This window comes from Bombina bombina, chromosome 7, assembly GCF_027579735.1.
Source record: "Bombina bombina isolate aBomBom1 chromosome 7, aBomBom1.pri, whole genome shotgun sequence".
In the NCBI taxonomy this organism is placed as follows: Eukaryota; Metazoa; Chordata; class Amphibia; order Anura; family Bombinatoridae; genus Bombina; species Bombina bombina.
In genome coordinates, this window is record NC_069505.1 from 461,132,912 (window position 1) to 461,149,153 (window position 16,242).

The 16,242-nt window shown below is 38.0% G+C and overlaps 1 protein-coding gene across 2 annotated transcripts in view; it reads right to left on the reverse strand.

Annotated features, from left to right (window-relative positions):
* LOC128666726 (zinc finger protein OZF-like) overlaps window positions 1–16,242 on the reverse strand; it is a 142,372-nt gene that overhangs the window by 1,204 nt on the left and 124,926 nt on the right. Inside the window, exon 6 of one of the 2 annotated variants that reach the window (XM_053721476.1) lies at window positions 13,679–14,685. The exons of the other annotated variant lie outside the window; for it this stretch is intronic. Coding sequence (XP_053577451.1) covers window positions 13,736–14,685 — 950 coding nt within the window. The 3' untranslated portion in view covers window positions 13,679–13,735. Of the gene's footprint in view, window positions 1–13,678; window positions 14,686–16,242 lie in introns of those variants that run through there. 2 annotated transcript variants of the gene reach the window in all.

The following is a 16,242-nucleotide window of genomic DNA, read 5'->3' on the forward strand; positions in this document are numbered from 1 at the left end:
GAGTAAGGGTCAGGCTATGACCACTATACCTTTCCCCAGCTCTATGCTAATGCTTAAGGGCGGTTTACTAGACATTAAAGAATATTTCTTTAATTTATTTTATAGCAAACATTATGTCAGTATATGGCGGGGTTATAATACAATATATTTAATAATTATTCTTTAAAACAAACCCCCAATAAAATGCATATACAAAACAATTAAACTTAATACAAATTCTTAAATTCTTTATATTAGTTAAAGATATAAACACATTGAATTATATTTATAGAAACCAGATATGAATCAAACTATACAAGCTTAAACTGTTACAATATTCTATACCAAGATTATAAAAATATACCTTTACAAATTACCTTATTCACAATGGATTACATTAAAATACCACAATGAAATACCAGAGTACGGATCGCTAACTTAAGAGTGCCTAGTTAAACAATATAACAAGATACTTTAACAGCCAATTTCTATGCCAAATTATCTGAGCTGAAATAAATTACTTAGCAGCAATAAGGCTAATTCTAAAATATATGTGTATATATATATATATATATATATATATATATATAGATATATATATATATATAGATATATATAGAGAGAGAAAAAATAACTTAATACACACCAGAGGGATTTACTCTCAATAATAATAAGCCTGCCTTAGAAATATGCAACACAAAGGATATTTATCTAGCGAATAAATTAATTACTTAGCATACAAAAGACTAGTTTTAAACTACACAGGGCTATGAAACACAAGCTTGAAATACAAACTGTGCCCTTTTAAATTTACTAACTGAAATTAGACTGTAGCAACAATGAATGTATTTGCTTTAAAATATCAAGTTATATATTTAACAGTTTCTTATACTTCACCCAAATAAGCAAATCAATATTTCAGCTTCCAGGGTTCCTCTGATAAATCCAATTTCATCTCATAAATTAAAAGAAGTTATTTTTGCAAGATTGATCAAAATTAGACCCAGATTACTTTATAATAGACTGGATCCCAAGGCAACAGTTTGTCAGTCAAAATTCAGCACAGAGAGTCCTTTTTTTCTGTTGCCTGGGGTTATATCACGCAATATAATCTCATCCTTTTTATTCTAATCATCAGTGAAATTAGAATGATAGGCCCTTCGAAAGCTTATCCCTGATTGGTTATTTGGGAAATTTCATTTTCAACAGCCAAATGCCCTTTAACTGTAATACTGGATATAGGCCATCGGGGGCTGCAAAGACAGTTTCTTTTTTTTTAACACTGCTACAGTAAACTATATCACTCAATTTTATATTTATTCACCACTTCTTGTATTAATAAGTCACATGTTCAAATACACATGGATCACACAGTACCATTTTTTTCTGATCATTTTAAGACCGAATGTAAAAATATTCCACTTATGATATATTAAAAATACGTTTAAAAATCATATTAATAAGCAATTGCACTGTCAATTATTTGCTTTCCCCAGATTTATAGTATTTAACATCCTGGCATTATATTCATACAAACACAGCATATTTCACATTCCTAATAATATTTAAGTACACAGATCCATGTTTAGGTCTAATATTCATAGGATATCTTACTGTCTGAAAAATAAAGAAACAAATGTTACCATCTTGAAACAAACATTTATACATCTACCATACAGCTATTCATTAAGTTCAGTAGATACTTATCTAATATGTTACTGTTAGGCATTTCTTCTCAGGATATATACTGTATATTTATTTATACAGTCTGAGAATCAATTATACTTAAAATTTAAACACAAGTTGTACTTTAAAAATGAATTTTAAAGCTACAATACAAACATGTGTTTCTGTTTGGTTCAGTATATGTTTATCTGAGGTTCAGGGGCAATTAACAGGTCTCTGCTAATTACTATATTCTCAGAATTTCTGTTTGCTACCCCCTACGGGGCTGTGAGCTTCAAAGATAAACCTTTTGTTGTCAGATGCTATGTTAATCAGGAGAAAGGTATCTTATGTCTGATCTAAGATTTGCAATACACAGCTATATAGATGACCATCTCTTTTAAATAAATTGCCTGAACTAATGACCAAATGTTTCAGAGCAAGAAGAAGGGGGGTTGTTTCACCCAGCCAAGACCATCTCGTATCAAATTGGATTTTTAGCTACAAAATTAGATATACATCTGTAGTTTATTTAATGTTACTCACAGATACCCTGACATAATTCCCCCATTCCAATTTTCAATGAATGTAGGACACATATATTGGAATTGGCTTACAGTCAGTGGTATTTGGTTAGTGTATTGACAGTATGCATCATAGACAGCCTTCTATGAAGATAGTGTGTTATTTTTGAGCCCTCATGCTCATTAGCTAGGCATCGTTAAACTACAATATTTCTTTAGTGCATTTTGGGATATGAGATTTCCTTCTCCCTCTATGACTTGTAGTTGGGATCTAGGATGGCAAACTCGTAACTGATTAATATGGACCCATTTATTCATAAAATTATCATTTTTTGGGTATCCTAATTTTATAGGCAATTGGAGATATTTTGTCAGTAACGACAAAAGGACCCTTCCATGATGGAAGAAATTTCTTCTCCTTAACCTGATCTCTTCCAAAGTTATAAAGATGAACTTATTTATTTCATATTCCTTTTTGGATGTTTTGAGATCATAATAGGTTTTAGTGGCAGTTGCAGCTTTCTCTAAGTTCCTTTGAGCAAATGCAAAGGCATATTGCAGGTGCTATCTTAGGTTCTCCACATATTGATGCGTATTGGCAGCGTTTATCAAGTTATGGTCTGATGTTTGGTAGAAGAATGGTTCTACCTCAGCATCTACTGTACCGGTCATCAATTCAAAAGGTGACATCTTAGTAGCACTACTTGGAGTTGCTCTTAATGCCATTAGGACTAGAGGTAATTTTACATCCCAGTCTTCACCTGTTTCACTCACAAACTTTTTGAGGATTTTCACAATGGACTAGTTGTAACGCTCTACACCACCACTTGAGGCAGCTCTATAAGCAATATGGAGCTTTCTTTTGACCCCTAGTATTTTCCAAATCTTGGTCATCACTTCGCCAGTGAAGTGGGTCCCCTGATCGGATTCGATTCGCTGGGGTAAACCAAATCTGGATAACACGTGGTTTATGAGCAATGCTGCACATGTTTCAGTACTATTGTTAGGTGCACTGATGCAATCTACCCATTTAGTGAACAGGCATGTTACTGTCAACATGTATTTGTTACCTCTAGATGACCTAGTTACTGGACCAATAAAATCAATCTGTATATCTGACCATGGCATCACCATCCCCCTTTTCTGCAATGGCGCTATATGCAGTGGCCAAAAGGCGCAATCACGCAATATTTCATATATTAATTTTTTGCCACGATGATCAGATGTGGGAGCATCATGGGCATGTTGAAGCATGAGACCTCCCTCTTGGACCAAAGAAAGAATGAAAAGATAGTTTCCATGGCCCTCTGAGAACCTTGTGTGGATTATAAAATAGGTCTAAAGATTCCCTCCCTTGGGAACCGTAGACAGATAGGAATATCATCCACAATCTCATTCCTGCCTTGGGCCAGGAACTGTCACTCCCAGATCGTAGAGGATCCGTACACTTTTTAGTGTAAGAGCACCTCTCCTTTTGTCTGGACAACATACGCAATAGCTACAACTGAATCAATCACACTATGATGAGTGAATATGTCCTCTTGCACTTTTCCCTACAGCGAGGGAAAAAACAAACAATGCATTAAATGCAAGGTAACTCCAGGTGGAGTGTGAGAAGAACCGCAGGTTACTGCATGTGGTTTATAAAATTTTTGGGACACCTTAGGAGAAATTTGTGGCATATCTTGACCATGGTCAATTGGCTCCTAAGCAGCATGCGCCTTAGTAGGAATAGGTGCAGAACAAGGCTATCTTATCAAATAAAAATCTCTCAATAAATGAGAAATAGAAACGGATTGGCAATGCTAGATTGGCATCCAAACCTAAAACAAGAGACCACTCGCAGGGCCTCTTAGTCCATCCTGAGACACAAGGGATGAATTACACAAATAAACCTTTGAAATTTTTTAATAAAAATTAACACATGAAAAACGTTACTGTCTCTTTAAATTTTAAAAAAGTAACTTTTTATTTTTGTTTGCAGAAGTGAGTTAAATTAGCACTCCAATAACCTATCTACACCTCAGCATAATCCTGCTGAGGTGCCCATCTGAATCAATTTATCAGAGCCTATACATTCAACACCTTGTCCTTACTTGCTTAACAACGTAACTTTGTACAAAAACAGATCCGGAGCACAGTTGCAGCGTTGTCCAGACCCACAAATATGAAAGCACCAAGGACCGTGCTAGAAATAAATAAGAGCTCTACTTTCCGATATCGCAATTGCAGTAGAGAGCGCAACCTCTGTATCGTCTTTGAACATAGCTCCGCCCCTCGTGGGTGTGATAACACTCAGGCTCCAGGTCCCATTATTGTAATACCTGCCGATAGATGATTGTGCAGCTCAGATGGGCGCCAAACATAGCCCCGCCCTTTGTGGGCATTACAACAACGATCTCCCGGTCGCCATTATTATGTTTAGAATATAGGCCACCGGGAGCTAACTGAGCCGTTCCTTGCAAACCTGTGGGCAAAGTGTGACACAGTATGTTAGGTAGTACACCCCTGTGACCCAACCATCACCTCTCCTGAGTCCCTCTTTATCTAGCTCAGCCCAAGTGAATAAAGTCCCCAGAGAAAGCCACCTTCTAGCCCCTCAGCCCCAGTGCCTGCTTACAACGTGCTGTCACAGGATCCCCCTCCTTTATCTATATAGGAGTTATGTCCCAATAAAGTGCTCCACTTCATCTGAGATTTCCTTCAGACCCCAAAAAAAAAGTCAGCACTTACCTTTAAATTCTGTCCCGACAGCAGGGCAGCTCACCAGGATTGAGAGGTCCTCTCCCTCACATAGCCCTGTGGAAAAAGGATAAAGCCTGAGTAATCTTACTTAGGCTATCAGGATTAGGGCAGCATGAATGTATGGGAGGCGCAGTGAGAATTATGTCCCACCAGTTCCCATTACTCTAAAGCCATCACTGCTCTACTGAAGAGATTGATATGGACTACAGCTACATCCTAGAACAAAGCAGCACAATCTTGTACTACTTTAAAAATAATAAACTCTTGATTGAAGAATCTATTCTAACACCTCACTTTACCACTTTCTATCACTAACGTAGGCAAAGAGAATGACTGGGGTGGGAGGGAAGGGAGGAGCTATTTAACAGCTCTGCTGTGGGGCTCTTTGCCTCCTCCTGCTGACCAGGAGGTGAATATCGAATTAGTAATTAAGATGATCAGTGGACTAATCGTGTCATTAAAAAGAAATCACACACGTACACTCACCTGTGCCCTGCATCTTTCACACATCCACAGGTACAATCAACTGTGCCTTGTATCCCTCAGACACATAACACACACACTCACCTGTACCCTGCGTCCCTCAGACACATCACACACACTCACCTGTACCCTGCTTACCTCAGACACATCACACACGTACACTCACCTGTGCCCTGCGTACATCAGACACATCACACATCCACACAAAAAATCAACTGTGCCTTGTATCCCTCAGACACATCACACACATACTCGCCTGTACCCTGCATCCCTCAGACACATCACACACACACTCACCTGTACCCTGCAACCCTCAGACACATCACACACGTACACTCAACTGTGCCCTGTATCCCTCAGACACATCACACACATACACTCACCTGTACCTTGTATCCCTCAGACACATCACACAAGTACACTCACCTGTACCCTGTATCCCTCAGACACATCACACACATACACTCACCTGTGGCCTGCATCTTTCACACATCCACATGTACAATCAACTGTGCCTTGTATCCCTCAGACACATCACACACATACTCACCTGTACCCTGCGTCCTTCAGACACATCACACACACACTAACCTGTACCCTGCATCCCTCAGACACATCACACACACTCACCTGTACCCTGCGTCCCTCACACATCACACACGTACACTTACCTGTGCCCTGCATCTTTCACACATCCACACGTACAATCAACTGTGCCTTGTATCCCTCAGACACATCACACACATACTTACCTGTACCCTGCGTCCTTCAGACACATCACACACTCACCTGTACCCTGCATCCCTCAGACACATCACACACACACACTCGCCTGTACCCTGCGTCCCTCAGACACATCACACACAAACACACACTCGCCTGTACCCTGCGTCCCTAAGACACATCACACACACACACTCACTTTTACCCTGCAGCCCTTCAGACACATCACACACGTACACTCACCTGTGCCAGGTATCCCTCAGACACATCACACACACTCACCTATGCTCTGCATTTATCAAACACATCACACACGTACACTCACCTGTGGCCTGCATCCTTCAGACACATCCACACCTACAATCATTGTGCCCTTTATCCCTCAGACACATCACACACATACACTCACCTGAACCCTTTATCCCTCAGACACATCACACACATACACTCACCTGCACCCTTTATCCCTCAGACACATCACACACACTCACCTGCACCCTTTATCCCTCAGACACATCACACACGTGCACTCACCTGTACCCTGTATCCCTCAGACACATCACACATGTGCACTCACCTGTACACTTCAGACACATCCACATGTAAACTCAATGGTGCCCTGTATCTCTAAGACACATAACACACATATATTCACCTGTATCCTATATCCATCAGACACATCACAAACATACACTCACCTGTACCATGTATCCCTCAGGCACATCCTTTACATTGCGGTCTATGGGAACTGTGTGTCCCCAGTAAATATTAATGTATATGCTTATATACATATATATATATTTGTGTTAATGTGTGTTAATATGCTTATATACATACACTGTGTGCACAATTTTAGGCAAGTTGTATTTTGACCAAATCATCATTTTATGCATATTGTCCAACACCAAGCTGTATAAACTTGAATGCTTATAGGATTTAAGCATATCAGGTGATGTGTATTTGTGTAATGAGGGAGGGTGTTGCCTTAGGAGATCTACACCCTATATCAAGCTGTGCGGAATTATTAGCCAGCTTCTTTTCCTCATGCAAAATGGGCCAAAAAAGAGGTTTAACTAACTCTGAAAAGTAAAAAAAATGTAAAACGTCTTTCAGAGGGATGCAGCAATCTTGAAATTGCTAAGATATTGGGGCGTGATCACAGAGCCATCAAATATTTTGTTTCAAATAGTCAACAGGGTCGCAAGAAACGTGTTGAGAAAAAAAGACACAAATTAACTGCCAAAGATTTGAGAAGAATCAAAGGTGAAGCTACCAGGAACCCATTATCCTCCAGTGTTTTCATATTCCAGAACTGCAACCTACCTGGAGGGCCCAGAAGTACAAGATGCTCAGAGACATGGCCAAGGTAAGGAAGGCTGAAACCCAAACACCACTGAACAAGACACATGCATTGAAACGTCAAGACTAGGCCAAGAAATATCTGAAGACAGATTTTTCAAAGGTTTTATGGACTCATGAGATGAGAGTGACTCAGATGCCAGGAAGGTGGGGTACTGGTATGGGCTGGTATTATTAAAGATAAGCTAGTTGGACCTTTTCAGATTGAAGATGGACTCAACATCAACTCCCAAACCTACTGCCAGTTTTTAGAAGACACTTTCAACAAGCAGTGGTACAGGAAAAATTGTGCATCTTTCAAGAAGACCATGATATTTATGCCGGACAATGCTCCATCGCATGCAGCAAAGTACTCCCCTGCGCGGCTAGCCAGTAAAGGCCTTAAAGATGAAAGAATAATGACATGACCCTCTTCCTCACCTGACCTAAACCCTATTGAGAACTTGTGGGCCTTTCTTAAACAGGAGGCTTACGGTGAAGGAAAACAGTACACCTCTGTGAACAGTGTCTGGGAGGCTGTGGTTGCTGCTGCACAAAAAGTTGGTCTTCAACAGTTCAAGAAACTGACAGACTCCATGGACGGAAGGCTTATGACTGTTATTGAAAAGAAGGGTGGCTATATTGGTCAATGATTTTTTTGGGGGGGAAATGTCAGAAATGTTTAAGTTGTTTATTTTCATCTGTTAAAGTGAGAATAATAAGCAAACAAGGGAAAATTGTTGTTTTTCATTTAGTTGCATAATAATTCTGCACACTAATGGTTGTCCAATAATTCTGCACACATAGATATTCTCCTAAGCCAAAACCTCACTTTTACTTTCTTAATTATTCAGGTTTGATGTTTATTAACCCTTTGGATTGACCGAGAGCACTGTAGTTGTTCAATAATGAAATGAATCCTCGAAAATACAAATTGCCTAATAATTGTGCACACAGTGTATTTATTTATGTGTTAATATGCTTATATACATATATATTTGTGTTAATATGCTTATATGCATATATATTTACATTTGCTGCCATCGCTGCACGACTTACCCACTTGTAATCTAGCCCTCTCTCTCTCTATATATATATATACACACACACTCATATATATATACACACACACTCTTTTGTAGTCATCTCAGGCCTATTGTGCTTTGCATTAGCTTTGAAGTTTTGTTCTAGAACTACAGAGGTCTGTGTCTGTTCCAGCATGGACTTTACCAGAGATATTCAAACTACAGCCCTTACTTGTCAGCTAAAGCCTAAATTATCCCAATCGCAAGTAACCATATATTTCCTGCATTGTTTCCTGGACACTGCTACTATACTAACTCTGAACTTAATCTAATTTACAAGTTTGTATTTTGCTATAATCATTCTCTAATTGCTACAACTGAATCCTACACTGATCTTTACAACTATTCACTGCTACAAGTTGTCATTGCTCAAATATCCTCAAGCAAATATATATATATATATATATATTCAGAACTCTGCATTTATGTGTTCAGTTAAACAAACTGCTTTCCTGTGATCCTCCAATATTTGCCACAAGAGTATTTTATGCTTTAACTTGCAACTTGCCTATCACCTGTGCTGCTCTGCTTATTGCTCTGGCATACAGCTCTAAATAATATTATGTACTGTAAACCCTGCAGTAACTCTTTGAATCTATATATCACAATCTCCTATCTGTTTCCTTTGAAACCTGAATATCTTGCATTGTTATGCTTTATCCATCATGAATCCTGCACTAGTAACTATGTGTCCCACTACCTATTATGTTAACTTTGAAGCCAGAATATAAATGTTTTACTTTTCATGAATCCTGCAATAAGCCCTAGCAACTATAACTCACAGAATATCAACTTTCCATGTCCAGGATACTCTTCCCCAGGTCCGGGGTCGGTGTCTCCAATTCCCTACCACTGCCCAAAGGGTCTGTGTCCTGAGTGGTTATACACTGGATCATGACAATATTACCCTATGTGCAGAACATAGGAATATGAAATATTTACAGTAAATACACATGATAACACTTTATTAAAAATTAATATGCTTTTGTATGTTTTCATCTACTTAACTGCAAAGGGCTCCAATGCACTCAAGCAATCACATTTACTTTCAACTCGTAATATGACTCTAGACCAATTAAAAACGAATAAATTACTGCACCAAAATTTCCTGAGCTGTTTTCTGCCAGGTAAAAGCATCTAAGGGAATTGGAAAGCCCAGGAAGCTGAGGGGGCGGGGCTACCGCCGGAAGAGAGGCCAGTGCCCCAGAGTATCCAGTAGAGAGCCTATCCAATGCAGGTATTGGGTACCACAGTGGTTTGCAGTAGGAAATACCTGTGTCCCTCAGGGGGAGGCTAAGGATGAGTCCCAGTGATGCCTGAGGGTAGTTAAAGCTGAAGTCCCATAGGTAAATGCTGTGCACATAACAGGGTATTTCCTATTCATTCTTTTCTGTCTTCTTTGTGAATGATACTCCTCAGGAAATCTGGGTATCACATGGGTCTGAGATCCCACTTTGTAATCCATAAGCCAGTAGCTGGAAAAACCTCTATTCTCAACCTTCTCCTACGAGGCCAAGAACAAAACTAGAGAGATGGGAGGGCTTTTAAGCTCTGATATGGGTTCTTCACAGATATCGGTCTTCTTACAAATTGAAGGTTTGTGGCAACCCTGTGTCGAGGAAGTCTATCGTCTCCATTTTTCCAACATATATACTCATACACATTTATATACACCTATTTATACACACCACCAGCAAAAATATTATCACTCACTGAAGGCTTAGATGATAGTTAGCATTTTTTAACAATAAAGTATTTTTAAATTAAGGTATATACATTGTTTTTAGACATAGTGCTATTGCGCACTTAATAGACTACAGTGTAGTGTAAATATAACTTTTATATGCACTGGGAAACAACAAAATGAGTATGACTCACTTTATTGCTATATTCGTTTTATTGTGGTGGTCTGGAACCGAACCGCAATATCTCCAAGGTATGCCTGTACACACGGTTACTGATTTGCAATAACACAGTAAAGTTATACTGCAATATCCAGCAATATGCTTAAATACCAACTACATTTAAAGGATAATATACTGTTCAGTTACTATATAGTGTAGTTTAACCCATTAAAGGGACAGTCAAAACCAGAAAGTTTTGCATACCTAACACAGTTATAATACACGTTTTACCTCTGTAATTACCTTGTATCTAAGCCTCTGTAGACTGCCCCCTTATTTCAATTCTTTTGATAGACTTGCATTTTAGCCAATCAGTGCTCACTCCTCGGTAAATTCACGTGCATGAGATCAATGTTATCTATATGAAACACATGAACTAACGCCATTTAGTGGCAAAAAACGGTCAAAATGCATTTAGATTAGAGGCAGCCTTCAAGGTATAAGAAATTAGCATATGAACCTCCTAGGTTTAGCTTTCATCTAAGAATACCAAGAGAACAAAGCAAAATTGGTGATAAAAGTAAGTTGGAAAGTTTTTTAAGATTACATTCCCTATTTTATTAGAAGAAATAACCAAAATGACCATGAAGGGTAAGGTTATAGTACTGGGGGACTTTAATTTGCCAGATATAGACTGGAAGATTCCTTCTGCTAGGTCAGCTAGAAGCAGGTATATTCTTGAATCTCTGCTAGGGGAATCACTTGAGCAATTAGTCAAGGAACCAACTCGTAAGGAAGCTATATTAGATCTAATACTTACAAACAGTGATACAGTTTCAGATGTGTCTGTAGGTGAGAACTTAGGATCCAGTGATCATCAATCTGTTTGGTTTAGTATTCATGTGCAGGAACTGTCCACCCAGACTAAAACAAAAGTTTTAGACTTTAGGAAGGCAGATTTTTCATTAATGGGAGAATACCTAAAAAAACTATTTAAAAGGGAATTTGTGAAAGGTGCCATTTTAGATGCAACCGCACACTGTATTAGACATGTCTGTAAAAGTAAAAGAAAGCGGAAACCAATTTGGTTTTCCAAAGAAGTAGCACATGCTGTAAAGACAAAAAAGATAGCTTATAAAAATTACAGACACACACAAGCAGATGATGATATGAAAATATGGAGACTCCAACAAAAAAAGACTAAGCAGTTAATTAGGAAGGTTAAAGCTCATACAGAAGAGAAGATAGCACAGTCAGTAAAACATGGGGACAAAACATTCTTTAGATATATCAGTGAAAGAAGAAAAAAATAAGGTAGGAATAGTAAAATTGAAATCAGTTGATGGTAGAATAATAGAAGGAGATAAGCAGATTGCAGACTGTCTCAATGATTACTTCTGTTCTGTTTTCACAAAAGATTGTGAAGATAGAATCTCTACATTAAGGGATGCTACGAAAAATAGAAACAAGCTTAACAGTAATCTTTTTACAGAGGATGAGGTTTTGTTAGCATTATCAAAAATAAATGTTAAAAAGGCAGTGGGTCCTGATAATATTCATCCAAGGGTTTTAAAAGAACTTCGATCAGTGCTAACTGTCCCATTAACTAATCTGTTTAATCAGTCACTATTAACAGGAGCTGTCCCAGATGATTGGAGAATAGCCAATGTAATACCTCTTCATAAAAAGGGCAGTAGAGAAGAATCTGGCAACTAGTTTAACTTCAGTAGTAGAGAAATTAATGGAAAGCCTCTTAAAAGAAAGAATTATGACTTACATAAAGACAAACAATTTAGAGGACCAAAATCAGCATGGTTTTACTTCAGGGAGCTCATGTCAGACTAATCTAATTGACTTATTTTATTATGTAACAAAAGTATTAGGACAAGGGTGGAGCAGTTGATGTAGCATATAAACTAATTCACAAACTGTATCTCCTTGGTCTAGATTAAAAAAATTTGAACTGGGTGGAATGCTGGCTTAAGGACACAAAACAAAGTGTCTTAGTAAATGGAGTTCATTTAGCAGAGGGGGCTGTTACTAGTGGTGTTCCTCAGGGGTCAGTTCTGGGGCCTGTTTTGTTTAAAATATTTATCTGCGATATCAGCAGAGGGCTACAGGGGAAAGTATGTCTGTTTGCAGATGATACAAAAATTTGTAACAGAGTGGATGTTCCGGGGGGGGGGGGGGTAGACAAAATGAGAAGTGATATACAACAATTAGGATGGGACAAACGACTGGGATCCAAAGTTTAACACAGCAAAGTGTAAAATAATGCATTTAGGGAAGAAAAATCCAAATGTTAATTACAGACTCAATGACACTTTACTGACTGTTACAGATGAGGAACAGGACTTTGGAATTATTATTTCAGATTATTTAAAACGTAGTAAACAATGTAGTAATGCAGCGAGTAAGGTTAGCAGAATGCTTGGATGTATTGGTAGAGGTATTTGCAGCAGAAATAGTAAGGTTCTTATGCCACTTTATAGATCATTAGTTAGGCCTCATCTTGAGTATTGTGTGCAGTTCTGGAGGCCATATCTTCAGAAGGATATTAACAAACTTGAATCTGTGCAAAAGAGGGCTACCAAAATGGTACATGGTCTAAAAAATAAAACTTACCAGGATAGGTGCAATGACCTAAATATGTATAGCTTAGAGGAGAGAAGGGAAAGAGGTGATATGATAGCAACTTTCAAGTACATTAAAGGGTTTAGTAAAACTGAGGCTGTGGGTATTTTACATAAAATGGAAAATTCAAGAACAAGGGGTCATGAGCTCAAGCTAAAGGGTAGTAGATTCAGGAGTAATTTGAGGAAGCACTTCTTTACAGAAAGAGTGATTGATTTATGGAATAAACTTCCTCAAGAGGTAGTAGCAACAAACACTGTGGGGGACTTTAAAAATGTATGGGACAAGCATAAGGCTATCCTACAAACTAAATAAGTTTATACTGTTAGGTAATATCGGGCAGACTTGCTGGGCCTATGGCTCTCATCTGCCGTCAATATCTACGTTTCTATTTGAATCATGGAAGTTTCATTTGGACTTGACTGTCCCTTTAAGGACACAGCTTTAGTTTGCACAATGGTTTCATGACAGAATAATTCTGTTATTAGTCATTAAGGGGTTAATCCATTTGTTTTAATAAAAGTTATCTTTTTAAACAAGACATCTCCTGCCTGTTTGCACATGGTGATAGTATACAGGAGTTATGAATTCTGTTGTTATGTAAGGCAGAAGGAAAACTTATGCTGATGTCAATGTAATCAAGAGCATTACAAGAAGAAAAATGTGGACACATTTTTATTGAGAATGCTTTCTTTTGAACAAAACTTTTCCCATATTAAGAACATGACATTATTTTCTCTCCTGTATGAATGTTTTGATAAGTAACACAATTTCCTTTGCTGGTAAAAGAGTTCCCACATTCAGAACATGAAAGTGCTTTCTCCCTAGCATGAATTTGCTGATGCTTAGTAAGAGTTGATTTCTCAGTAAAACATTTCCCACATTCAGAACATGAAAAAGCTTTCTCTCCTATATGAATTTTCTGATGACTAATAAGATATGCTTTCAGAACAAAACATTTCCCATATTCAGAACATGAAAATGTTTTCTCTCCAATATGAATTTGCTGATGCTTAGTAAGCGTTGATTTCTGAGTAAAACATTTCCCACAGCCAGAACATGAAAATGCCTTTTCACCCGTGTGTATTTTCTTAAGAGTAACAAGATTTGTTATTCGATTAAAACATTTCCCACATTCAAAACATGAAAATGCTTTCTCTCCTGTATGAATTAGCTGATGCTTAGTAAGAGTTGCTTTCTCAGTAAAACAGTTCCCACATTCAGCACATGAAAATGCTTTCTCTCCTGTATGAATTTTATGATGTGCAAAAAGACTTGATTTCAGACCAAAACATTTCCCACATTCAGAACATGAAAATGCTCTCTCTCCAGTATGCATTCGATGATGGTTAGTAAGAGTAGATTTCTGAGTAAAACACTTCCCACATTCAGAACATGAAAATGCTTTTTCACCTGTGTGAATTTTCTGATGAGTAATAAGATGTGGTTTCTTAGAAAAACATTTGCCACATTCAGAACATGAAAATGCTTTCTCTCCTGTATCAATTTTCTGATGTGTTAAAAGATCGGATTTCCGGGTAAAACATTTTCTATAATCAGAAAATAATTTTTCCATGTTGCTTCTTTGATTTTGAAGAAGATTAAAACAAGTATCTGTATTTTCACCATAGCTAGAACTAGGATTACTGCAGTTTGTAAATTCACCTGTTGATAAGAAATACATTGTTATCAACAAAAATGTTATTTATTAATTAGATCATTAATATATTTTGAGGACATTTCAATTGTTATTAATTAGTGTCAACCGCAAGACTACGAGTCAGGCTATGACCCCTATACCTTTCCCCAGCTTCATGCTTATGCTTAAGGGCACTTTACTAGACATTAAAGAATATTTTTTATTTGTTTTATAGCAAACATGAAAAAAAATCATGTAACAAATATATTTTCAGAAGATTTCAGATCCAAATAGTACAGCTGTATTTTGAAAATATTACTCATTTCAAATGTGATGATTGCAACAGACTCCAAATGGGTTGGAACAGTCGACTATTTACTGGTGTGTAACATCACCTTTTCTTTTAATAACACTTATTAAAAGGACAGTATACACCAAATTTCACATAACTGCATGTAATAGACACTACTATAAAGAATAATATGGACAGATACTAATATAAAAATCCAGTATAAAACGGTTTAAAAACTTACTTAGAAGCTCCCAGTTTAGCACTGTTAAAAAAGTTAGCTAGAACACCCAGGGAAAGTAGCTAAATAGCAGACACTCCCCCTTCCCCTCCATATGAAAAGACCCTTTACACAAACAGGAGCAAGCTGGAGTAGATAGACATCAGTATACTTCTAAAACTTTGGGGCTTGGTTAGGAGTCTGAAAATGTGCTTTTAAGCGTTTAGGCATGGAAGACAAGTTTAACAAGCGTAATTTTCAACCATTCATCCATTATGCATGTCTTCAGCTGTGCAACTGTACAGGGACTTTGTTGCCTTATTTTGCCCAACATATTCTCAATCGGAGACAGGTCAGTACTGTAGGCAGGTCATGCTAGCACCCGCACTCTCTGTTTATGTAACCATGCACTTGTAATATGGGCAGAATGTGGTTTGGCGTTGTACTGCTGGAAAATACAGGGACGTCCCTGAAAAAGATGACGTCTGGATGGCAGCATAGGTAGCTCCAAAACGTATAGATATCTTTCTGCTTTAATGGTTCCCTCACAGATATGCAAGTAACCCATGCCATAGGCATGGAACCACCCCCGTACCATGAGAGACGCTGACTTCTGGACCTGATGCTGATAACAGCTTGCATGGTCCTTTTTCTTCTTTGGCCCTGAGATCACGACGGCTGTTGTTTCAAAAAACTATTTGAAACATTTACTCGTTTGACCACAAAATACGATTCCACTGTGCTACTGTCCATCTCAGATGAGAGCCAGCCAAGAGAAGTCGGCGGCGCTTTTAGACAGTGCTAATGTATAGCTTCTGCTTTGCAAAGTAAAACCCTAACTTGTAAGTGTGGATGCAGTGGTGAATGGTGTTGACTAACAAAGGTTTACCAAAGTATTTCCGACCCCATGTCAGGATATCCATTATAGACTCATGACAGTTTGATACAGTGATGTCTGAGGGATCAGAGAGCACGGACATTCATAAGTGGTTTTCGGCCTTGCCCTTAATGCACCGAGATTTGACCGGATTCCTTAAATCTTTTAATTATATTGTGAACTGTAGAAAACAACAT